At 44.7% G+C, this 24044-nt stretch overlaps 2 protein-coding genes and 2 pseudogenes across 4 annotated transcripts; all 4 read right to left on the bottom strand.

Moving 5' to 3' along the window:
• Positions 1-5294: 5294 nt before the first annotated feature.
• Positions 5295-10116, bottom strand: LOC125510151 (protein DETOXIFICATION 40-like; annotated as a pseudogene). Its single transcript, XR_015603548.1, has 6 exons — positions 9491-10116; positions 9346-9402; positions 9018-9256; positions 5826-5946; positions 5648-5735; positions 5295-5363 (listed from the first exon to the last, which is right to left on the bottom strand). The product of XR_015603548.1 is annotated as a protein DETOXIFICATION 40-like (transcript).
• Positions 10117-10152: 36 nt separating this feature from the next.
• Positions 10153-12399, bottom strand: LOC147972424 (F-box/kelch-repeat protein At3g23880-like). Of its 2 annotated transcripts, XM_087521456.1 has the most exons (3): positions 12263-12399; positions 10877-12170; positions 10153-10302 (listed from the first exon to the last, which is right to left on the bottom strand). In XM_087521456.1, exon 2 carries the CDS (start codon positions 12159-12161, stop codon positions 10896-10898), a length of 1266 nt encoding a protein of 421 aa, XP_087377582.1. In that variant the 5' UTR covers positions 12162-12170; positions 12263-12399; the 3' UTR covers positions 10153-10302; positions 10877-10895. The 2 variants fall into 2 exon arrangements, with proteins under 2 accessions (XP_087377582.1, XP_087377581.1); XM_087521455.1 differs by lacking the exon at positions 10153-10302 and having other exon boundaries at positions 10574-12170.
• A 1376-nt stretch (positions 12400-13775) lies between these two features.
• LOC147972423 (uncharacterized) lies at positions 13776-15870 on the bottom strand (annotated as a pseudogene).
• A 721-nt stretch (positions 15871-16591) lies between these two features.
• Positions 16592-23879, bottom strand: LOC147972422 (putative F-box protein At5g62660). Its single transcript, XM_087523061.1, is given in 2 exon segments — positions 16592-17340; positions 23429-23879. Coding segments are annotated over 2 exon segments (1200 nt in total).
• Between the last annotated feature and the right edge of the window lie 165 nt (positions 23880-24044).

Raw genomic sequence — 24044 nt, 5'->3', positions numbered from 1 at the left:
GGCGCGCACCATGCGTGGCTGAGAACGAAGACGCAGAGGAGCCCAGCGCTTGTGTGGGGGGTTTTATGAAGCTGCAACGGCCACCAGGGAGAAAATAGTAATTTAGTTATTGTTGTGTCTGCTAGCTTTTGTGACCACTACTCTATACCTTTTCCATGCATCAGTTCAGATGCATCTTTATGCTTTGCATGTATCAATTATTAAAAAATGTGTAACATCCTAAAACGCTATTGCTATTGCCTAGAAATAAGAATTAGAATCAAGTTTGTATTTGTTCTGCGAAGAAATGCAATTCTACCGTGCATAGGATATATACTATGCAAGCCTCACCATCCAGCTTGTTGGAGATTCATGCAACATGTTATGTACTTCCTCCATAAAGAGATATTAGATCACTACAGAGGGGAGTATTTGTTTTATGTCTTCTTGTAATTCTATGACATCACATCAATCTGACAACATTTTTCATGGACAACTTTTGCCGGAGATTATATACACTATGCTTGGAAAATACTCAGGTGCTCCGGCGTGCTCTCCTCGCTGAATCTTTTTAAAGGACGATAACCCCAGCCATTAAATGCACACAATCATATATTATTAATAAGATAAAATTCATTAGTCGAATAAGTTTGATACCGAAAAGAAAATCCAAGAACGTATGCCTCGTAACAGTAACTCCTCCAAGCAAACACTAACCCTATGGTAAAAGACAGAAACAAAAGAAAAATACACAACTCCTAGGCTAAGCCTTCACGAAGAAAATGACGCACATGCGCCAATGATGACGAGTCCAACCATATCTTGGTCTCGGATTTTCATTCCCAAAGTCGAGTTTCGATCCACCACATTCAGCAAAAACATTACACAGCCGCACATCGGCAAGATCTTGTGTTTCTATCGGATTGCACAAACTTGTCGTTGAAGCCTCCTCTACCATCATCACTTGTCCAGCTACATACTCCTCAATAGATGAATACCTCTAGAGAAGATACCGGTAGACATAGACGCCCTTACTGCCTCACCTCTCGTCACCGTCACACCACCTTCAATCCACAGCAACATGCATGATTTGTCGTCTCTATAGGAGCCACCGCATGTAACACATGCCCGGCAGCAGGCATGACTTGGCGCCTCACGGCAAAGCTCGTTGGGCTATGTCTGTATTAAATATGTATGTTTCAGTTAGGATCTTTGTATCCACCTCTGTATTGCTGCAATGATTCAAGGAAGCTTGGCCCATCACCTCTGTACTATTCTGTTCTTCCTTGTACGAGCGGCCAACATCCAACAACCAACGCCTAATAATAATCATTGATCCGCACCTGAACCGAATGTACAACAAGCGCCTACACTGTTCTTCTCCACGCCACATCTTCAGCATTTCATTCACCCCGGCGCGCACTGAGTACTGCCTCGGCTACAACCTCCCTCGGTGAGGTCCATCTTCCTCCCACTCCTTTGCTTTGGCTACTGTATGGGACATGGCCATGGCTATATTGATGTGGTGCTCGTCTGGTTGATGCTATATGCCCTACTCATGCATTGCTTCCTACTTGAGCTCTGTAGTTGTGGATCCATGCCATTTTAGGGTTTGCAGGCTGTTGTTTATGTTTAGTTGCTATCATAGGAGCTCATGTGATGCTTTGGTTTACATGCGGATGCCCTGGTCCTATAGCTATGCGCCCGGATTTGCTAGATTGATCAGTGGCGTTCGTGCTAGGGCGATGATGATTAATCGTGGCTGAAATAAGTGTGCCTTTGAGCAATCGTGGCACCTGTGTGTATCAGGTTGGATCCTCCCTCTTGTCTCTAGAATCCTTCTTGATCCTGTGATACTTGTTGTTGTCCTTGGATGGTCATTCTTGTTGAGTGATAACCAGGGCAGCTCCATTGTATGAACTGATTGATCTGGTGATAAGAGATGACGGGGGTAGGTTATATGATTGAGGAAAGGTGAATCTGAGCCCGCTATGCAATGAACCCTCAATTCAGAAACACGAGACGAGTTGCAACCTGAGGCTCCTCAGCGATTTGGGCATTCTGGCCGTCTGATCAGAATCTCCTCGCGACACAGACCGTCAGATCTCGATCCAAATTGCAGTGGGTCGTTAGATATTTACCCGATCAACATCAGCCGTCGGATAAAATTCCAATTGCATCAGAATGTAAATACCATACCCCCACCAGGGCATTTCGGTCATTTCGCTTAGGGGGGGTATAAGGGGGGCCGCTGCCGTGGGAGACCTAGCCGTTGCCTCCTCTCTCACTCGCTCCTGCAGCTGCCTCCCTCCCTCCCACACAGGTGGCTCCACCAACCACGACGGCGGCGGCAACGGCCACGGAGGAGGGAGGCATATCAGCGGCGCCGGTGATGGCGTCCGTGGCGGCTATGCAATGGACCCTGAACCATTTTTATTTGTATTTAAAGGTGTTGCTTATTTATGCTCAAGTGGTGTTCGTGCTAGGGCGATGATGATTACCTTGGCTGGAATTAGTGTGCCTTTGAGCAACCGAAGCACCTATGGGTATCAAGTTGGATCCTTCCTCTTGTCTCTAGAATCCTTTTTGGTCATGTGATACTTGTTGTCCTTGGATGGTCATTCTTGTTGAGTGATAACCAGGGTAGCTCTACTGTATAAACAGATTGATCTGGTGATAAGAGATGACATGGGGTAGGTTATATGATCGAGGAAAGGCGAATCTGAGCCCACTATGCAATAAAATTGCAGCTACCTCCCCTAATGTGTGTAGTATTGGAGGCAAAAGAGAACTTTTCATGTCTTGCTACTTTAAAATTCCAAAAAGGTTCATTCTTCATTTGCTGGTTACTTAACCATGATTTTTTTTTGCTTTGGTTCTGGTTGAGATACTAAAGATTGTTTATATATGAAAATTGTAGACACTTGTAGTTTTGTATGCCTCAACTATAGCTTAGGATCCAGTGCTGTAATGCTTTGCCTAATTAAAAATAACTCTAATCAATAATAGTGGTTCTTTCCTTCTGATTTGAACTGAGAGAGGGCCACTGATTCTTGATCTTAAGGTGACCCCATTTTTCTATGCCTCATGCACATGCTGCTCTATGTTCCCTTTTAAAGGTTCTTGCTTGCATTTTGGGTTGGTTTTCTGCTCTCTATGTTCCCTTTTAGCGTTTCTTTCCGCTGTTGCTGCATTCCCTTTTTTGCATACTACATGCTCTTTTTGTATCTCATTCTGCATGTGACATAACTAACTAATACATCTTCGATCGGTATTCACATTGAAATGAAAGGTTATATCTGATATCATCTAGCTCAAGTAGGAACTTTCTGCTCCAATGTTTGCTATGAAAGGTTATAACTAATACATCTTCGATCAGTATTCACATTTCCTTGCCTGGTATATTTCAGTCCCTTGTGAAATGAATCGTTTATGTGTATGAAAGTTTTTAGAATATCAGAAAAATGTTTAGTTTTAGTGTCCACTTCACTGCCAATTCTCTTACTGCTTTTGTCGTGACCATGCAAATCAATTATCCTGTGGATTGACTATGCCTTGCTTACCTTGCATTGGTTTATTTTGCTATTTGTGGCCTATAGTAAACTCATCTATCATGGATGGTTACTTTGATTTTTTAGATGTAAACAGTTTCTCAAACCTTCCTACTAACTTGACCATTATTTGCTTAATTACAACATTTGGACCGGCACCCTCGCACTAAGGCGCCCAGCCGGCTCGGCGCAAGTATAGCTACACTGCCGCCTCCCCGGAGGGCTGCAAGGTGAAGTGGACGGCCGAGGAGAACCCGCACGGTGGGGTCGGGCTCTCAAGTGGGAGGCAGAGCTCGCCTCCCCCTACGACGACCGCTTCGATCACAAGTGGAAGTGGGAGCCCAAGTCCAAGCCCGGTGCCGCCGGCAAGGCCAAGACCAAGCTCGAGGAAGCCAGTGAGGATGACAAGAATAAGCCGGAGAGGAAGTGAACGTAGATCGAGGAGGTCCTCGCCGGCTACGACGCCATCTTCAAGGTACTCAGTACAAAAGATGAACTTTTTGTGGGGGTTTCCAGAGTATTTCCGACAGGTTATAGTAGTTTAAAGATTGCAGTGGAATTTCAGTAGAATGCTAAGTCAACTTACTTAAAGTTTGTATACTGCCAAGTTAATTTACTCCATTCTTAAATGAATGCTGCCAAGTTCCACAGATGCATGACTAGATTTAAGAGAAAGACTGCAGTAGCTTAAAATGGGACTTCACTGTTTTGAGATTGCAGTGGATTTTGACTTGGTGCTGTACTGAAACTTGTCTTGTTAGATTGTTAACTTGCTGATGCTTTCTTGATTGTGTTAATTTTGTGGAGTATTGTATTTCATGCTTAGTGCTGCACCAAGATTAGTATCTTGAACCACTCCAGTATTGCTTGAACTACTCCAGGAGATCATGTTAATTCTATTAATTCTATAGAGTAGTTTCAGTAATTTTACAGCAGCAGTACTCTTGCCTGCATATCCTTTTGTAAAAAAATTATTTTATCCTTTCCTCTACAGGATGATGACTATCTAATGGTGATTCCATATTCCCACATTTTTTGCCTTCATGTTGCAAGCTCTAAAGCTGCCCCTGCAATTTACTATCACAAGACATGTCCGGGCAGCAAGTCTCCTGTGGCGGTTACATTTAAGATGGTTTGCTTGTTCCAACCTCGATATCTGCCTTTAAATTCTCGTTGTTGTCTTTGGAGTGGAAGGTACCACCTGGTGGTATGTTGCTATTTTCACTTTGTTCTAAACAAGGCATGTATAGACTTCAGATTTTAATTCCTATCTCTCTGTCGTAAAAAGTAATATATTGGTCCTGTGTTTTGTCTCTGGTCGAATGAAAGCACCGACCTTGATTTTATCTTATAACCTGATGTTCATCTTCAGTCCCATTGTGTTTTGCTTCTAACACAATTGGTTGTCTACACATGCTATTCCTGTGCTCTTACCGACAAGTTGTTTCATACTTTGTCTAAACGTTCTGACCGGCACCCTCGCGCCAAGGCGCGAACCCGATCTAGTAGATACTACTACTGTAAACCCGTAGCCATGGGGGTGAACTACTGCACCTCACCGAGAAGGAGCTTGGAGGGGTGATCTTGATGACAAAGACAATGGGTCCTCCCTCCGATAGGGTGCATGGAAGCAATTTGTCTTCTGGTTTTGTCTGTCTCACGGACATCCCTCTGACAACGCATTTTACACATTTCAGGGAGATTGACTTGCTAACGAACCCCGTCTATGTTGATCATATAGACAAGTCAACCATAGGATGTTTGTCATTCCTGCCCTGACGATAGAGGTGTCTTGTCTTCCCACCTCTGCAATCTTTTCATCGCTTTGGACACCTGCAATCATATGAGAAGGGAACTAGGTAACTATCAATAGTGCTAGAGGATAATGACATGCCCTTGACAAAGAACATAATGTGAGTATGGTGTATTGGTTTTTTGGGGTGTTTAACTTTGCAATGTGTAACTTAACAATTAATTTTGTCTTAATGTTGGTTCAGATTTGTATCCCTAGAATATCATGGTCTTCAAGCCACTCTGTCTAGCTAGAGCTTACAGAAACTCATTGCGGTCTTGTAGGTCATGGTGTCTATTACGATCAAGAGGAATCCCATGTTTACCTCTTTGTTCTAGTCTGTCCTCAAGGTAACCCAGACTAGGATCACAGTCGGCATCAATGTACCTCCAATCATACCACTCCATATGCCTTACATTTTGTGTCATCCATTTTGTTATATGTAAAAAAATGCATGGTTGATCAAACTAAAGTTATCCGGAACCATGCACCTATGCCTTACCACTGCACCGAGGACGAAGTAGAAGCCGAGGAGGAGGAAGCCAAGGGGGATGCCCACAGCATAGTAGCAGCCGATGTTGACGTAGGCGACAAACGCTTGCCAACCATAGCCCATGGCTTCCCCTGCTTATAACATCTACATCACTGTTTTCGTCCACAATAAATGAATCAAATTCTTTGGTTGCTTTTGTCTAAACCTGAACGCTCCTTAGCTCAAAGCTGAAGGCTGACAAAAGGCTTATGTTCTGTGTCTAAGGGCCTATCTCTACTATTAAAGGGGATCTGCCGTCGTGATGGTTCGACCTTCCCTCCTAACGATCGACATCTACCTCCACCCTTCGTACGCACGACTAAAATCAGGAAAACAACCACCGCTCCTCACATCCTCGCTCGAAAAAACAGCCCAAAGAAAAAGATAGACCCACAACCCAGAACCCACGAACACACGTCCCAGCCTTCGTCTCCCCCCACCCCCCATCGCTGCTGAACCAATCTCTCTTCCATCTCTTGAGAAATTCGCCGCCGTTGCTCCCCTCATCGTCCTCTCGTGGTCGATGTGGTTGCAGTCCTGGCCATGGAAGAGGCCGCATCGTCGTGGCTGTGGTCCTGGCCGTGGAAGACGCCGCGTCGCCGTGGCTGCGGTCCTAACCGTCGACGACGCCACGTCGTCCTGGCTGTGGACATCGCCACCGGCCCCGCACCCCCCACTGCATGAGGACCATATATTCTCTGTATCCGTCCCTGTCGCAACGCCATCGTGTTTGTCACCATCGCACAACCTCTGTATGCTGCCCACCCAACTCTTTAGATCCATGGGTTAAGTGTGAGTGTCTCCAATCTAGCACCGCCCTCCTCCAGCGCCCTAAAGCTCAAATTCTCCGGCGACGCATCCACAGCCCTCCACACGGATCTATCATCCAGCGGGTACTGTAGGTCGCGGTTCCCCTTCTTTTTTCTTCTGCGGTTCATTGTACACAAAATGTGATTTTGTACCGCCTCATTTTTGTGCTCGTCATGGGATTGTACTGACGGCTTTATTTTTCTCCTCGTTATGGGAATGTGCTTGAAGGATCTTGATTATGCCTCCCTTTTTTTAAGTTCTGCAGTACTTATTGCAAGGAAGACGAATTCCTTAAGAAACTAGAAGACGTTCAGTTATTGTTTATGCATGCTAATTGTTGTTGAATTTCAGATAAGGATTGGGCGCTGCTGTTGTTGACGGAGGGCGAGCCTTGGGGCGCTGGTAAAATTCCTCTCTTTTTTCCCTTTTCCTGTCTTATATTCTTTCCCATGAAGGTCACATAATACCTCCAATTTGTACTTCTTGCTTCATAATTCATTTTTCTGAAATGAATGAAATAAGATGATTATACAGCCTTGGGGTGCTGGTAAAATTCCTCACTCTTTTTTCTCTCTTCATGTCTTATATTCTTTCCCATGAAGGTCACATAATACCTCCAATTTGTATTGTTGCTTCATAATTCATTTTTCTGAAATGAATTAAATAAGATGATTATACATCAGGTTATTTTGGACCATTTAATTATTTGATGATGATCTCTTGCAGATCTCTGAAATGGAAAAAGTAATGTTACGTCATCTCCTAACGCAAGGGAACTAACTCAAAAAATTTAACAACCTTGCTCCTGCAGACAGGCTCACCAGGTCTCCTTGTAAAAGTGCAACTCACTTAGATCCACAGTTTCTTGCCGTCGTCGATGTATCCATATCCAATTCTACCATATGTTATGAAGTTTTTATTGATATGAGATTCTGATGTACTCACTGAATGTACAGGTGAGAAAAGAGCACACGATTGGGGCGAGCGGAAAAGGGAGGAGGCATATTTGTCCACAACATGAACTAGGGACTGGATGCATGGAGGGTGGAGTTGAAGTATGTGTCCTATTTAGCCCAGCTTTGGAACATAGGGGAGGAAGGTGTTGTTTTCTTGGTAAGTAAATTAGTGTTACACTGACCATGGTAGTGTTTCCTGGGTAAATCCTCAATGTTGTTAATTAGGGTCAGGAGGAACCGGGGGAGGAAGAGAACATCAGTAGCCCCTGCAACACGGGCTCATGCTGGCTACAGCGGCGAACGCCAGTGGCACGGCTAGCGCGAGTGGCAGCAGCATCTCCCAGTACCTGACCAAGACGCTGCCCGGCTGGCATGCTGATGGCTTCCTCTTGGACGATGCCACAACCTCAGCTGCAGTCATAGTCTCCATATACCAGGGTCAGTTTACGTGCTATTTTTTATTGTACATATATGTTTCAATCTACTGCAAGCAAGATGCACAAATAAGGACTAACAAAGGTAGCCGAGGATGAGAAAGATCATATTCATGCTTTATCTTGTTTTTCATATGGGACTTAGTGTGGAGAAAGGGACATGGTGATTGGCGGAAAGGGAGCTATGTGGGAGAAAGGCAACACCGTTTTTTGAATTTTAAAAATAGAAGGAAAGACTTGTTGCTCAGTGACATTGTCAGAAAACTTCATGGTATGTTGTTGTATGTAGATAATTTAGCATCCAGTATGAGGTTTATCCGTGGTTCCGTTTTTGTTCAGTGAGCGAGCATAGACTGACCAAACTATGTTCAGTTTATATGTATCACCAGCATATTCCAGTAAGACTTCACCCATATTTATTTTTCGCCTTTCCAAGCAAACGTGAGCACAATGATGAATTCACTTATTCTGAGAATTTTGTGATGCTTGGTGAGAATGAAAGAGGGCAAACACAGGAAGCGTTTATTTGAAGGTCTGGTTAGTCCAAAATCCTCATGAAAACAGACACATGAGCGTTGTCAATAAATCCATAAAAGAACAAATCACAAACATCGAAAGTGTTAGCTTATAATCTCACAATGGAAGCTACATCAAGTGAAGTTAAACCAGGACATCAAAGCTAGAGTGCAGTGGCGGACCAGTGAAGGAAGATCAATGTTTGTCTGGTTATTGTTGGGATAAGAAATATGTCAATAAAAAATAGAACCAGTGAAGGGTCAAGCGGGACAAACAAAACAATAAAACAATGTCGTGCCGCTCCGTGGCAACGCACGGGCAATCAGCTAGTTGGAATAGTAGTGAGGACTAAATACTACTCCTAGTAAATTACCGGTGAGCATGCAAAAAATACAACCCCCAAACAGCCACAAACATTAGACCATTTCTCTTACTGTTCTAGTATACCTGATAGCACGGGTTGGATGCCATTGAGGATTATGGTGAGTGCCAGGAGTGGGGTCAGCTTGGACACGGCCACTGCCACATGTTCGCCGCCGGTGTAAATGTAGCTGATGTAGTCACTGAAGAGCTGGATGACTACCGAGATTATAACTGATAGGACAAACGACAACATCGTGACCACCACGACTGATAACGCCGCTGATTTGGGGTTGCCCGCACCAAGCTCATTGCTCACCCTGACACTGCATTGCTCGTTAAACATGTACGAATCTAGTTTATTTCACCTGCTGCAAATTGATGCAAATGAAAACTTCAGAAGTGGCAACTTCACCTGGTTGTGGTGTAGAATCCAAGTGGAATCATGAGCACCCATTCTGAAATGGTCATGCTACAAACACACACAAACACATCAGGCAGTAGTTATCATCATCTGAACAAAAGAGGCAATTAAGCCAAGTTTCACTAAAATCAGTTACCAAACAGCGAGCGATGCGAGAGCCAGTTCGGGGTCCTTGAGGAGGCCGGCAATGAGCACGAGCATCTGGAAGTACCATGTCTCGAGGCAGAGCATGACAGCAGAGGCAAGGGACAGCTTTAAAAATTCAGGCAGACCGGAGAATGCCTGCAGGGAGAATCCAGTCCACGTGAGCCGACACCGGCTGCTCGTGACGATGTAGATGAACTGCGGGATGACGATGATCCATCAGCAGGAGCGACGCGTCCAGAAGCCCCAGCCCCAGCTTGTAGAAGCATGGCTGCCGAGATGTAGGCGCTGGGCACTAAGATGCTCCGCACCTGCAAGAATTTCTGGATCAGGAAGTTGGCGGCGTAGGTGAAGATCTGCGGGATGAGGCCGTACACGTAGATGGCCGTGGCGCTGGCGATCTTGGGGGACTCGCCAAGGAGGATGAGGATGGGGCGGGAGAACATGAAGAGGACGGTGATCGGGACGCCGGTGGCCATGAGCAGCACGGTGGAACGTTGCATATACCTGCCCGCACAGCGTCTGCACCGCGCTCCCCATGCCGAGCTGCAAACCGTCCACGGTTGTGTTCAGTCTGAGTCGGGCCGGTTTGTGGCCAGGCTTGCGATCGTCATTCATGACTCCAAAATAGCTTAGCTTATCTGTTTGCCGCAGAAGAGCTCCCTGGCATCCTCTGCCTTTTACTACATGGAAGCGATGGAGAAAAGAGCCTGTAAATTACCACAGCCAGAGATTGCCTGAACCACTTTTCAAATCTTCACTCGGTATGAGCCGCCCACAGAAGCAGTGTCCTGGGTTCCCAAGCTAAGAGTAGTGAAAAGATTCATCACGAGTTCGCAAGATTTTTGTCCGTTCAAAACTTGAGCGGGCTACAAGCACAAAATACAGTAAAAAGAAATGGTGACAACTGAAAGCAGCCACAAGGCGGAAGAAAAACAGAGAAACAAAAAATGTAACTCAGTGACACCAATGTACACCAGGTAGCATTGAACATTCGAGGAGAACATAAATGTGCTAGCAAATGATTATCTGTTCCAAGAAACCAACAAATTATGCATCCTGTACCGAACCCATATGTTGCACTCGGAGCAGCGTATTATATTTTGAAACACCATATTCATAAGCTTGTTTATTACGAACTGACCATAGCAATATAGCAACACATTGACCAAACTCCTGAAACTACCATACTAAATGGAACGAACAAAAAATGAAAAAATTGCAAACCTTCTCACGCAAAATGTATTGGAGATTAACATAATATACTTTGAAGGCACAAAGGTACTTTTTCAAAGATGCATGCATCAGAACATTATCTCACTAATTGTTCACATTTAGAACATAAGGTGAACAGCCAGTACGATGTATCATTCCTGACCTCATCAGTGACAGCTACGCTATAAACTCAGCACGCTTCCTGTGTAAATGCAAATTGATCTGGGATCTCTCAGTTCTAGTGCATCAGCATAAGTGTCATTTCTTGGATCATAACTTTGCAGGAATCCCTCTCCTTGCTCTCCACCACTTAATATACCTTCCAGACAATCCATCCCACTGAAGAAAATTCTCCCATCATCTAACATGAGAAAAGGATACCAAAAAAGCCTAGCAACATGTGAAGGCAAGCTGTATTTCTTGACCCAGATACCTTTCTCAAAATCTGTCAAAAACCACAAGTCCATAGATACCTTATGAATATTATGAACCAGAACTAAGCAGCCGTTCAACTCAGCCAATGATAACTGGAGCTCAAGCTGTGAGTAACTGTATTTCTTGTTCTCTTGCACAAACCTCTTGACCTGTCCTGGACCAGGTAGAACACCCCACTCCTCCGCCTCGAGGTTGAATGAAGCTATGCTACCAGGCTCAATGGTTATAACCCCGGTTTCAAAGTATGTGTAGTGAAAATCCATCAAGAAGTACACCACCCCATCGACGACCACGCATCTCATCTGACGACCGGTACAGATACGGGGCGGAGGGTCCTGCTTCCTCCTCCAGCTTCCATGGTTGGTGTCATCAAAGGTGATAACCTCACATACCTGCCGGTCACGAATGCTACAGATGCGGAGCGCCTTGTACTCTCTGGTAGAGGAGACCTTCCCAAAAGCGCACCACTCGACATGGCAGCCCCATTTTCTTCCCTGTACCTCTAGCTCATGCTCCAATTCCTTTGAGTGGCCCATCGGTAAGTCGAGAGTAGCTCCAGTGACCGGGTTCAGCACGCAGAAGGTCCTAGAGTACACATTCCAGTGGAAGCACACGAGGTCTAGCCGGCTGCGCACAACACAGATGCTATCATGCTCCTCCTTGCTTGAGCTCCGGTGAACGGCATCACCCGACTCGTTCACCATAACAATCTCATACCCGGTGACTGGAATCCGCCTCACGACGTTGCCCGACAGATCCGAAATCGCAACGCCGTTGACCTCACTGTCGTCGCGGTAGGCAATGGCGAGGAGCGGGGGCGCCGTGCGGTGGGTGGACTTGTGAGCCGCGACGAAGGGCGGGTCGGAGGTGAGGGCGTGCCAGGCCGGGCAGACGGCGCGGAGGCGGCAGAGCTCCTTGGGCGGGATGCGGAGGAGGACCTCGTACAGCGCGTCCTCGGGCAGGTCGCCGGAGAAGGAGGCGGCGGGGCGCGGCCGCGGCTCCGAAGACGACATCGCCGTCGGCTGTGGGAAGTAGATGCTGTCGGTTAGCAGTCGACGGCGCCAAATCGACGACAGAATCAGATGGGGCTGTGCCGAGGAGGAGTTGGCCTTACCGAGAGCGCCGGCGGTGAGCAGCTGGGCGGCCGGGCGTCGCCGTAGAGGAGAAAGCGGCCGGCGGTCAGTCAGTGGTCAAGGGTTTGCGGATTGGGACTCTCCCGAAGTACCAATCAGTTGGGCTGGACAAAATGGGCCTCTCGCTTTCTCATTGACACAAAGAATTCTTAGCGGGTGCTCGGCCTGTGCTGCGTGGGGTGCGGCCCAATTGCCTCGCCGCGTCCGTAATTCCCCTCGCTCAGGTAACCGTTTTATTTTGTCTCAAAAAAAAAAGGTAACCGTTTTATTTTCCAGATTTGAAAAAATCGTGAAATTCAAACAACCTGATTTGTTAGAAAATTTTTATGAATTTTAAAAATGTTCACTAATTCATAAAACCTTCATGAATTTGAAAAAAAAATGTTAATAAACTAAAATAATGTACATGGATTTGAAATGTTTTCTTCAATTTGAAAAAAGTTCATGATACTGAAAAATGTTCATGAATTTTAAAAATATTCCAGAATATAAAAGATATGGTTAATTTAAAAATATTCATAAATTTTAAAAAATGATCACAACATTTAAAAACACGCTGATTTGAAAAAATGTTCTAAATTTAAACCAGCAAATAAAAATACAGGACAAGGAAAGGAAAAACAAAATCAGAATAAAACCAATGTATACATGGGCTGGCTCACTATCTCCCGCGTGGAAGTTTTGTATGAGTAACATAGTATTCCCCGCAGCGACCAGGGAACAAGAGCTTCGTTTTTTTTTGGAAAAAGGGCATATATTAATATAAAAAAATATACCAATTGCACTCGACCTTTGCGCCGATACAACGTCAATAATGAGCTTTTTTTCATGCACACAGCCGCATTATTAAAAGAAAAGAAAAAACCTAGATTGTAAATTGCCCTTTTGTAATAGCCATTATGAAGCAAGCAAAGCTGATGCATCATTACTGTTGTTTCAATCTTTTTTATTTTTACCTGGATGGAATCTATATTGGTTCACAGTTTCTTTGTTTTGTTTTTTTGGTATTTTTTGTCTAATCTTGCTATATTGTTCTTGAAAATATGTAACTAATGAGGCTTCATCGCCATTGGGAAGTTGAAGTAACTAATGAGGCTTCATCGCCATTCACCTTTGAGATCTCTTCACCTTTTATAGATACCCTTTGACCTTGTCCCAAGCATTATTCATTTGATTGGTATCAATTGACTACAACCTACATGGGGTCTAGATTTGGTCCCTCAACTCCAAAACCGGACAACTTGCACCCCGAATTTCTATGGACTTGTGGAGGGTTTAGGGTTAGGGTTTAAGAATTGAGGGATGAAAAGTATCCTTGGTCACGGTTTTGGAGTTCACGGATATAAAAAAATTACAGGAATATGAATGAGCACCGGTCAAAACCCGGGGTGAGAAACACCAAAAGCCGGTCAAAGCCGAGTCCAGGGACGAACCTTGTCCAGTTTCGGTAGTTGGGGGTGCAAGTTGTCCGGTTTTGAAGTTGAGGGACCAAATCTAAACTTCACCAAGAGTTGAGGGACGAAAAGTATACTTTTCTCTATTATGAACCATAACTAAGCAGCCGTCCAACTCAGCCAATGATAACTGGAGTTCGAGTTTTGGGTAACCGCCGTAAACCTGGTTCTCTTGCACAAACCTGTGCACCGGCTCTGGCCCCCGTCGAACACCCATCCAATCCTCTGTCTCGAGGTTGAACGCAGCTATGCTACCAGGTCCAGTGGTTTTCATGCGAGTTCTGAAGTATGTGTAGTGAAAATCCATCAAGAAGTACACCACCCCATCGACGACCACACATCCCGTCCTGCATCTGAATGAGATATAGCACGGAGGGTCCTGCTTTCTCCTTCAGCTTCCATGATTGGTGTCATCAAAGGTGATAACCTCACATACCTGCTGCTGCCAGTAGTCACCGGTTCTAGAGACGCGGAGGACCTTGTACTCTCTGGTAGAGGAGACCTGCCCAATAGCGCACGACTCGGAGCAGCCCGTTGGCAGGTCGATAGTGGCTCCGGTGGCCGGGTTCAGAACCCACAAGGCCTCAGAGTAATCTTCCCAGCTGAAACAGACGAGGTCTAGCCGCGCGCTCAAAACAATGAGGCTGTCGTCCTTGCTTGTGAACCGGCCAATGGCATCGCCCGTGATTTTCATAACAAACGTGTACCCGGCGCTTGGAATCCTCTTCACGACGTTGCCCGACAAATCCGAAATCGCGACGCCGCTGACCCTGGTTCATTTTTTTCATGAACATTTGTTTTCATTTTTTTTCTCTATACTTATGAATTTTGAGTTTTCACTTTTTTCTCTCTATTTTATAAATTCACTATATAAATTATATTGGGTAGGCATTTTAACAGTATTCAAGAATAATTATTTTAATTTTTAATAAGTGTCCACATACTTTGAAAATGTTCATGTAATTTAAGAAATACTTCATTATTTCGAATTTTTCATATTTTTTAACAACCATGCATGATAAATATTTACAAAAACACAAGGAAAAGTTTTTAATAATGGATGAGGTTTTTTAAATATTCAATGAACTTTTTCTCAAATACACGAGGAACAGTTTTAAATACACGAGGAACAGTTTTAAAATAAATGATGGATATTTTAATAGATATTTGTTGTTGTTTACATCCTTTTTATTTTATAACCTGCCGGAAATCTATATTGGTTCATTGTTTCTTAATATTTTTTTAATTTTGCCAACCTTGCTATCTTTTCCTTGAGAAAATGTCACAAAAATATCAGTTTATTGCAAGGAGCTTTTCATGGGTTTTGGATCGACGTGTTAAGATTCCAGGGTCAACCTTTATACATCCAGACCAACGAGCGGGATGGAATATAATGAATGTGAAGACATTAGATGACTTTCAAGGTAAGCATTGATGTTGTTGTCACAAGATCAAATACGTGCAATTTGGATCAGCGTCAATTCTATACATACCAGGTCAACAACCTTTGCTTGACTGTGGAATGGAAGACATGATTGGGAACTTAAAGTAACCAATGAACTGCGGGTAATCAGTCGATTATCCTAGTATATGTTAATCGTCATTCACCTTTCATAGATACCCGTTGACCTTGTACCAAGCACTATACATCTGATTGGCATCAATTAACTACAACCTACATGGCATCTAATAAGGTGCAAGTATTTCCAGCTTCCATTCACCAGGAGGCCAACCATTCTCGCCCAGAAGATACAAGATAGAGCGAGTTTTTCAGAAATTGATTGGTGATTTAAGGTACCAAAAGCTAGATTAGAGTCAACCACCTTGTTCGTTGACGAAAAGAGTTATAGAAGGCATTAATTCTATTGGATGTTAAAGATAAACTTTATGTGAGAAGTGCCTTACACGTGCATGTCTACTAGTATACCAAAAGAAACCCTGGTTCTTAGAAAATTTCAGAGTTTCTGTATATGTTCTGAACTTCATCCAAAGTAAAATAAAACAAAGAACGTGTTCTAAAAGGCATCCACGTGAGTACAGATCTAAAAATGGAAGAGAATCCTAGTCACAATACCAAAATCCATAAAATCCAATTTTCCAACTAGTACCAGACACAAAAGACCAAAATACCCCATGCGGTAAGTACACTCTTTGTACAGTATGCCTTGATCTTCAGAGTTGCGGTTCTGAGTTCTCTCTTCATCGCAGAAAAGCTCCTTGCCATCATTTCCATTTTACATGGAAGCAGCAGAGAAGAGAGCTTGTAAATTACCACAGCCAGCAATTACGGGACTTCTTTTCAAATATTCACTGGATATGTGTTACCCACAGATCAGCAAATAGATTCATCATGAGTTCGTTAATTTTGTGTCCCTTCAAAACTGGAGCAGAAGATGAACTACAAGCACAAAAATCAGTAAAAGAATGGTGACAAAAGAAAGGAGCCAAGAGATTGAAGGATAATAGTGAAGCAGAATATGTGACTCACTGACACCAGGTAACATTGAACATTCAAGGACAACATAAATGTGAGACAAGTACCAAAGGGTAAAGAGCATGATTGGTTTGGTGTCAAAGGGTAAAGAGCAGCGTATTATATTTTGAAACACCACATTGAAAAGCTTGTTTGTTACAAACTGGTCATTGACCAAACTCCTGAAATTGCCATACAAAATGGAACAAACAAAAAACTGCAAGTCTTCTCATGCAAAATGTACCGGATATAAACATAATAAACTTTCAAGGCACAAAAGTACTTTTTTATTGCCATGCATCAGTACAATGCCTCACTAATTGTTCCCATGCACAACATAAGGTAAACATCCAGCATTATTCAACTCATCACTGACAGCTACTCTATAAACTCAGCAGGCTTCCTGTGTAAATGCCAATGGATTTGGAAACTCTCAGTTTGACTGCATAACCATAAGTGTCATTTCTTGGGTCATAACTTAGCAGAAATCCCTCTCCTTGCTCTCCATCACTAAGTAAACCTTGTAGACCATCCACCCCACTGAAAAAAATCGTCCCATCATCTAACATCAGAAAAGGATACCTATAAAGCCTAGAAACATGTGAAGGCATGTTGTATTTCTTAACCCAGATACTTTTCTCAGAATCTGATAAAAACCACAAGTCCATAGATTTGTGAAGAATATTATGAAACAGAACTAAGCAGCCGTTCAACTCAGCCAATGATAACTGGAGGTCAAGTTCTGCGTAACTGTAATCATCGTTCTCTTGCACAAACATCTGCACCTGTTCTGGACCAGGTAGAACACCCCACTCCTCTGTCTCAAGGTTGAACGACTATGCTACCAGGCTCAGTGATTAAAACCCCGGGGTATTACAGTATGTGGGGTAAAAATCCATCAAGAAGTAGATCACCGCATCAAGTCTCATCTGGCGACGGGCACAGATATGGGACGAAGGGTCCTGCTTTCTCCTCCAGCATCCATGGTTGGTGTCATCAAAGGTGATAACCTCACTTACCTGCTGGTGATGATTAATTCTAGAGACACAGAGCGCCTTGTACTCTCTCGTAGAGGAGACATGCCCAAAAGCACAGGACTCAACTTGGCAGTCCCAAAAGCACAAGGTGTTGGAAATATGAGCAATTTACCAAATGATTTTATTAACTGAAATACTAGATAAAGCATGACTAATATAGAAGAAATAAAACAAGTCATGCGTTCTGACAGAGAGAAGGTAAATAGCTTCTGCATATATGAACCGTAGCCTATCATATCTAAAGCAGACAGTATAGCAAGTAGCATATATGAAGTAGAACCTAACATGTGTAGGACAAGGACTAGAACAAGGAACTGCGGCAGAACCTTTAACAGGAAAGACAAGAACACGTACGGGACAGCAGCAGCAGAAGCGCTGGACTTGGGGTCGGTGTCCTCGCCTGCCATGTCGTCGAGGAGGTCGTGGACGTCGGGGAAGTAGTCGTCGGCGACCGGATCGTCCGTGATGAAGCAGCCAGTAGTCGCGCTGAGCGCTCCCCAAAAACCTTATCACCCTTCTCCGTACAGGACTCAAAAGGTGCGGTTTCGGAGGCCTACTGTCCCGACCTGCGGTGCACGCCGCAAGCCGGGATGGGGAAGATCGTAGCAGCAGCACAGTGCTCAGAAACTTTGTGGCGAGAGGAAGGGGATCTTCTGGTGTGTCTCTCTGGAGAGGAGCGACCTCTCTTATATAGGCACAGGAGAAGGACGCGAAGAGGCTGCGGCGCGGCGCGGCGCGGCGGGCGGCGGAGGAGGAGCGCGCGTGGATGTCCCTCTTGTTCTCATGCTCATACATGTGGGGAAAGAACCTCCCTTATAAAGAGGTCCAACTCCCTCTAAACTAGCAATGTGGGACTAAACTTTTGTTCCACCTCTTGCCTTGCACAAATGGGCTGCGTGGGCCTTTAGGATTTATTAGGAATTTCTGAAACTGCTATTGGGCTAGGCCCAAAATAGACAAAATTCCAGCAATCCCCCACCAGATCCCAGAGGCACATAAAAATTTGCCTTTGGTTCAAAAACACTGTTTTATATACCGGTACTGCAGTGGAGACTGTTAAGTTGAACTTCCACCTAGAACTCTATGCTACACTAGTAAGCAACTTGAACAGTGGACTGGGCCTTGAACTGCAAGTTTTCTGCGAATCTAGCTTCACATAAAGCCTTGACCGATACGTGGCTACCGTGGGTCTTCCCCGCGGGTGGAGCTTATGCGTCATACTCCGTGACCTTTCATGAGTTTACTAGAGAGAACCCTACTTTCATAGATTGCGACGTTTGACAATTTGACTCATATAGGTGTGTTCTTTAAAAGATGTTCTGCAGGATAACATCTCTGCTTAAATAAGCCACTTAGAACACATTAAGATATACATCAACCTGCCATGCAGATAAGGAGAGTATTGCATCTTCATGGAGAGGTATTGTGAATAGTAAAGATACTCTCCTCTCAGTTGACCAACAGCTTGTCTTCCACATCTAATTCACGGGTCTCCGATCACAAAGAATAGGTTACCACTATGACCAACTCATATTGTGGGTCTCATACCCATCTCCCTCGATGCATTATCTATCACATTACGTGATAGACCCTTAGTAAAAGGATCTGCCAGATTTTTAGACGTTTGGATATAATCCAATGCAATAACTCCGGAGTTTTTCATTTTTCTGACAGACTTTAACCTTCTCTAAACGTGTCTTGATGACTTCATGTTATCCTTTGAGCTGCTCACTTTCGTGATCACAGTTTGATTGTCGCAGTTCATAAGGATACCCGGTACAGGTTTCTCAACAACCGGTAAGTCATTCAAGAGCCGACGAAGCCAATCTGCTTCGACCGTAGCTGTATCTAGTGCTGTGAGTTCTACTTCCATTGTTGACCTCGTTAAGATGGTCTGCTTGCAAGACTTCCAAGAAACAGCGCCACCTCCATGAGTGAATACATAACCACTCGTGGCCTTTATCTCATCAGCATCTGAGATCCAGTTTGAGTCACTATACCCTTCAAGCACCTTTGGATGCCCGGTGTAGTGAATTCCATAATTTGCATTGCCTTTCAAATAACGCAAAACTCTCTCTAGAGCTTTCCAATGCACATCTCCTGGTTTTGAAACAAACCGACTCAGTTTGCTAACAGCAAAAGAGATGTCAGGTCTTGTAGCACTGGCTAAGTACATAAGCGAGCCAATAATCTGAGAATACTTCAATTAGTCTCTAGCAATTCTTCGATTCTTTCGAAGCAACACACTAGCATCATATGGTGTTGGAGAGGGCTTGCAGTCACTATAGCCAAAGCGACTCAAGATCTTTTCCACATAGTGAGATTAAAGCAATGTAATCCCACCATCATCGTCTCTCAACAACTTGATGTTTAGAATGACATCAACCACTCCTAAATCCTTCATCTCAAAACAACGAGATAGGAAATCCTTGACCTCCTTAATAACATTCAGATTGGTTCCGAAAATCAGTATGTAATCAACATACAAGCACAGGATAACTCCCTCGCCCCCACCATGGCGATAGTACACACATTTGTCAGCTTCGTTCACAACAAAGCCTGCAGCTGTTAAAATTCTTTCAAACTTCTCATGCCACTGTTTGGGTGCTTGCTTAAGTCCGTACAAAGACTTCAGCAACTTGCACACTTTCCCTTCCTGACCATCTAGTACAAACCCATCTGGTTGTTCCATATAAATTTCCTCGTCCAACTCTCCATTTAGGAAAGCAGTCTTAACATCCATTTGATGAACGAGAAGACCATGCGAGGAAGCTAGTGAAAGTAGAACTCGAATAGTGGTCAGTCGAGCCACAGGTGAGTAAGTATCAAAGAAGTCTTCACCTTCCTTTTGGGTATAACCCTTAGCCACGAGCCGAGCCTTGTACTTTTCAATAGTACCATCAGGCCTAAGCTTCTTCTTGAATACCCATTTGCATCCTATTGGTTTGCACCCATAAGGACGATCAGTTATCTCCCAAGTTTCATTTGCCAAGATGGAATCCATCTCGCTATGAACCGCTTCCTTCCAGTAGTCAGCATCTTCAGATGCATAGGCCTCTGAAATAGAACTGGGAGTGTCATCTATGAGGTACACAAGAAAATCATCACCAAAGGACTTTGCAGTCCTCTGTCTCTTGCTCCTAATAGGAACTTCATTGTTCTCCTCCACAGGACTTTCAAAGTGTTCCATCGAAATTGCGGGTTCGGTAATTGTAACTGGTTCCTGATTCGATGAACTAGGCATCTCCTGATTAGATGAGGTAGCCATATCCTTCATGGGAAAGATATATTCAAAGAAAGTCGCATCATTCGACTCCATGATCGTACCGACATGCATGTCAGGTACCTCAGATTTTACAACCAAGAATCTATAGCCAATGCTATGAAAAGCATATCCCAGGAAAACACAATCCACAGTCTTTGGTCCAAGCTTCCGCTTCTTTGAAATTGGAGCATTGACTTTCGCCAAACAACCCCATGTTCGCAGATAAGAGAGTTTTAACCTTTTCTTCTCCCATTCCTCGAATGGAGTTATCTCTTTGTTCTTTGTGGGGACTCGGTTCAGGACATGACATGCTGTCAATATCGCCTCCCCCCACCATGCCTTGGAGAGACCCGATGTATCTAACATGGCGTTAACCAAATCAGTTAGAGTACGGTTCTTTCTTTCGGCCACCCCATTTGACTGAGGTGAGTAGGGAGGAGTCCTCTCATGGATTATACCATGTTCCGCACAAAAAGCATCAAACTCATTGGAAAAATACTCTCCACCACGGTCGGACCTAAGCCTCTTGATTTTTCGATCAAGTTGGTTTTCCACTTCAGCTTTGTAGATCTTGAAAAAGTTCAAAGCCTCATCCTTAGATTTCAGAAGATACACACGGCAGTATCTAGTGGAGTCATCAATTAACGTCGTGAAATATTTCTTTCCACCTTTTGTCAACACACCATTCATTTCACATAGATCTGAATGTATGAGCTCTAGTGGTGCAAGATTTCTTATTTCCGCAGTCGTGTGAGACTTACGAGGTTGCTTAGCTTGCACACACACTTGACACTTAGATCCCTTGACGGTGATGACACTAGGGATTAAGTTCAACTTCGCTAGTCGCGACATGCAACCAAAGTTAACATGACAAAGACATGAATGCCACACATCGGATTCACTATTGTTGCAAATATGATTAACAACTTTATTGCAAACGTCTGATAAGGATAAACGAAACAACCATCCTGACTCATAGCCTTTACCAACAAAGGTTCCATACTTGGATATTACAAATTTATTCGACTCAAAGACAAGCTTGTAGCCATCTCTACATAGAAGAGATCCGTTAACAAGATTTTTATTGACGGAGGGGACATAATGCACGTTCTTCAGCCGCACGATCTTCCCCGAAGTAAACTTCAGATCGACCGTGCCAACACCACGAACAGAAGCACTTGAACCGTTGCCCATCAGCACGGTTGAAGTCCCTGCGGTCTGATAAGACGAAAACATGGAAATATCACCGCATACATGCACATTAGCACCCGTGTCAATCAACTAGTCAGGAGAATGACATACTGAAAGAATAGTGGGAAATATACCATACCCAGCATCCTTCATGTCAGTGTCTCCAATGACAACATTAGCGGTCTTGCCGCCTTTCCCAGGATGACGCTTGTCATAGCGATTAGGGTAACTAGGAGCCCAATGATCAGGATCCCCACGCACATGACAATCACCTTTCTTCTTGCCATTCTTCTTCTTGAAGTTCATGTGTTGCACAGCCTTGTTCTTCCCATCAAACTTGCCCTTGTTCTTGAACTTGTGGGGCTGGAAGTTCTGCTTCTGTACCACATTGGCACTAGATCCTCCCTCAATACCTCGAGCACGTGTGTCCTTTGCTCTCGCCTTTTCTTCCACGTCAAGAGTGCCAATGAGATCCGGGACAGAAAACTCCTGCCTCTTATGCTTCAGCAAGGTAGCAAAGTTCCTCCATGAAGGAGGAAGCTTAGTGATGATACCTCCGGCAACAAACTTGTCCGGTAGCATACAACTGAAGTACTCAAGTTCTCTAGCAAATGACTGTATCTCATGAGCTTGCTCAACCACGGAGCGCTCTTCAGTCATCCTGTAATCATAGAATTGCTCCATAATGTACAGCTCAGTGCCAGCATCCGAGACCCCAAACTTGGCCTCGAGTACATCCCACATATCTTTTCCGTTATCAATTGACGCATAAGCATCAACTATGTTCTCACCAAGAACACTCAAGAGAGCAGCCTTAAACAGAGTATCCATTTTCTGAAAAGCTTGTGCCTGTTGAGCATCAAGCTCTCCTTCAGGTTTGCCGAGAGTGGCGTCATAGCAACTCATGGTTTGAAACCATAAGACTGATCTCACGCGCCACCTCTTATAGTGGATACCCTCAAACATAGGAGGTCTCATGGAAGCAGCAAAACCACTTGGGGTAAATTGCCTATAATAAGGTTTTTGGATTGTTGGAAATATGAGCAATTTACCAAATGATTTTATTAACTGAAATACTAGATAAAGCATGACTAATATAGAAGAGATAAAACAAGTCATGCGTTCTGACAGAGAGAAGGTAAATAACTTCTGCATATATGAACCGTAGCCTATCATATCTAAAGCAGACAGTATAGCAAGTAGCATATATGAAGTAGAACCTAACATGGGTAGGACAAGGACTAGAACAAGGAACTGCGACAGAACCTTTAAAAGGAAAGACAAGAACACGTACGGGAAAGCAGCAGCAGAAACGCTGGACTTGGGGTCGGTGTCCTCGCCTGCCATGTCGTCGAGGAGGTCGTGGGCGTCGGGGAAGAAGTCGTCGTCGGGGAAGTAGTCGTCGGCGACCGGATCGTCCGTGATGAAGCAGCCAGTAGTCGCGCTGAGCGCTCCCCAAAAACCTTATCACCCTTCTCCCGTACAGGACTCAAAAGATGCGGTTTCGGAGGCCTACTGTCCCGACCTGCGGTGCACGCCGCAAGCCGGGATGGGGAAGATCGTAGTCCAACTCCCTCTAAACTAGCAATGTGGGACTAAACTTTTGTTCCACCTCTTGCCTTGCACAAATGGGCTGCGTGGGCCTCTAGGATTTATTAGGAATTTCTGAAACTGCTATTGGGCTAGGCCCAAATAGACAAAATTCCAGCACAAGGAGCGCCTTTTTCCCTCTAGCTCATGCTCCAATTCCTCTGAGAAGCCCAACGGCAAGGCGGTAGTAGCTCCAGTGGCCGGGTTCAGCACCCAAAAGCAGTTCAAACAGATGAGGTCTAGCCGCGTGCGCACAACACGGATGCTATCGTGCATCAGAACAGCTTTGTACTCGGTGTTCGGAATCCGCTTCACCATGTTGCCCGACGGATCCAAAATCTCAACACCGTTGTGGTCATCGTCGTCGTCGTAGGCCACGGCGAGGAGCGGGGAAGCCTTCTGGTGGCGGGACTTGTGCGCCGCAACGAAGAGCGGGTCGGAGGTGAGGGCGCGCCAGACCGGGCAGACGGCGCGGAGGCGGCAGAGCTCCTTGGCCGGGATGCAGAGGAGGACCTCGTACAACGCGTCCGCGGGCAGGTTGCCGGAGCTGGAGGCGGCTGGGCCTGGGGGCGGCTTTGAAGACGACATCTCTGTGGTAAATAGATGTCACGGGTGAGCAAGCGAGGACGCCAAATCGACGGTGGGTTGAGATGGGGTTGTGCGCCGAGGAGGGGTTGGCCTTACCGAGAGCGCTGGCGGTGAGCAGCCAGGCGTCCGCCGTAGAGGAGTGGAGGAGAAAGCGGCCGACGGCAG

The sequence above is a fragment of the Triticum urartu genome, chromosome 5A (genome assembly GCF_056163025.1).
Source record: "Triticum urartu cultivar PI428250 chromosome 5A, HENAU_Tu73, whole genome shotgun sequence".
Lineage (NCBI taxonomy): Eukaryota > Viridiplantae > Streptophyta > Magnoliopsida > Poales > Poaceae > Triticum > Triticum urartu.
This window is presented reverse-complemented; position numbering and strand designations above follow the sequence as displayed.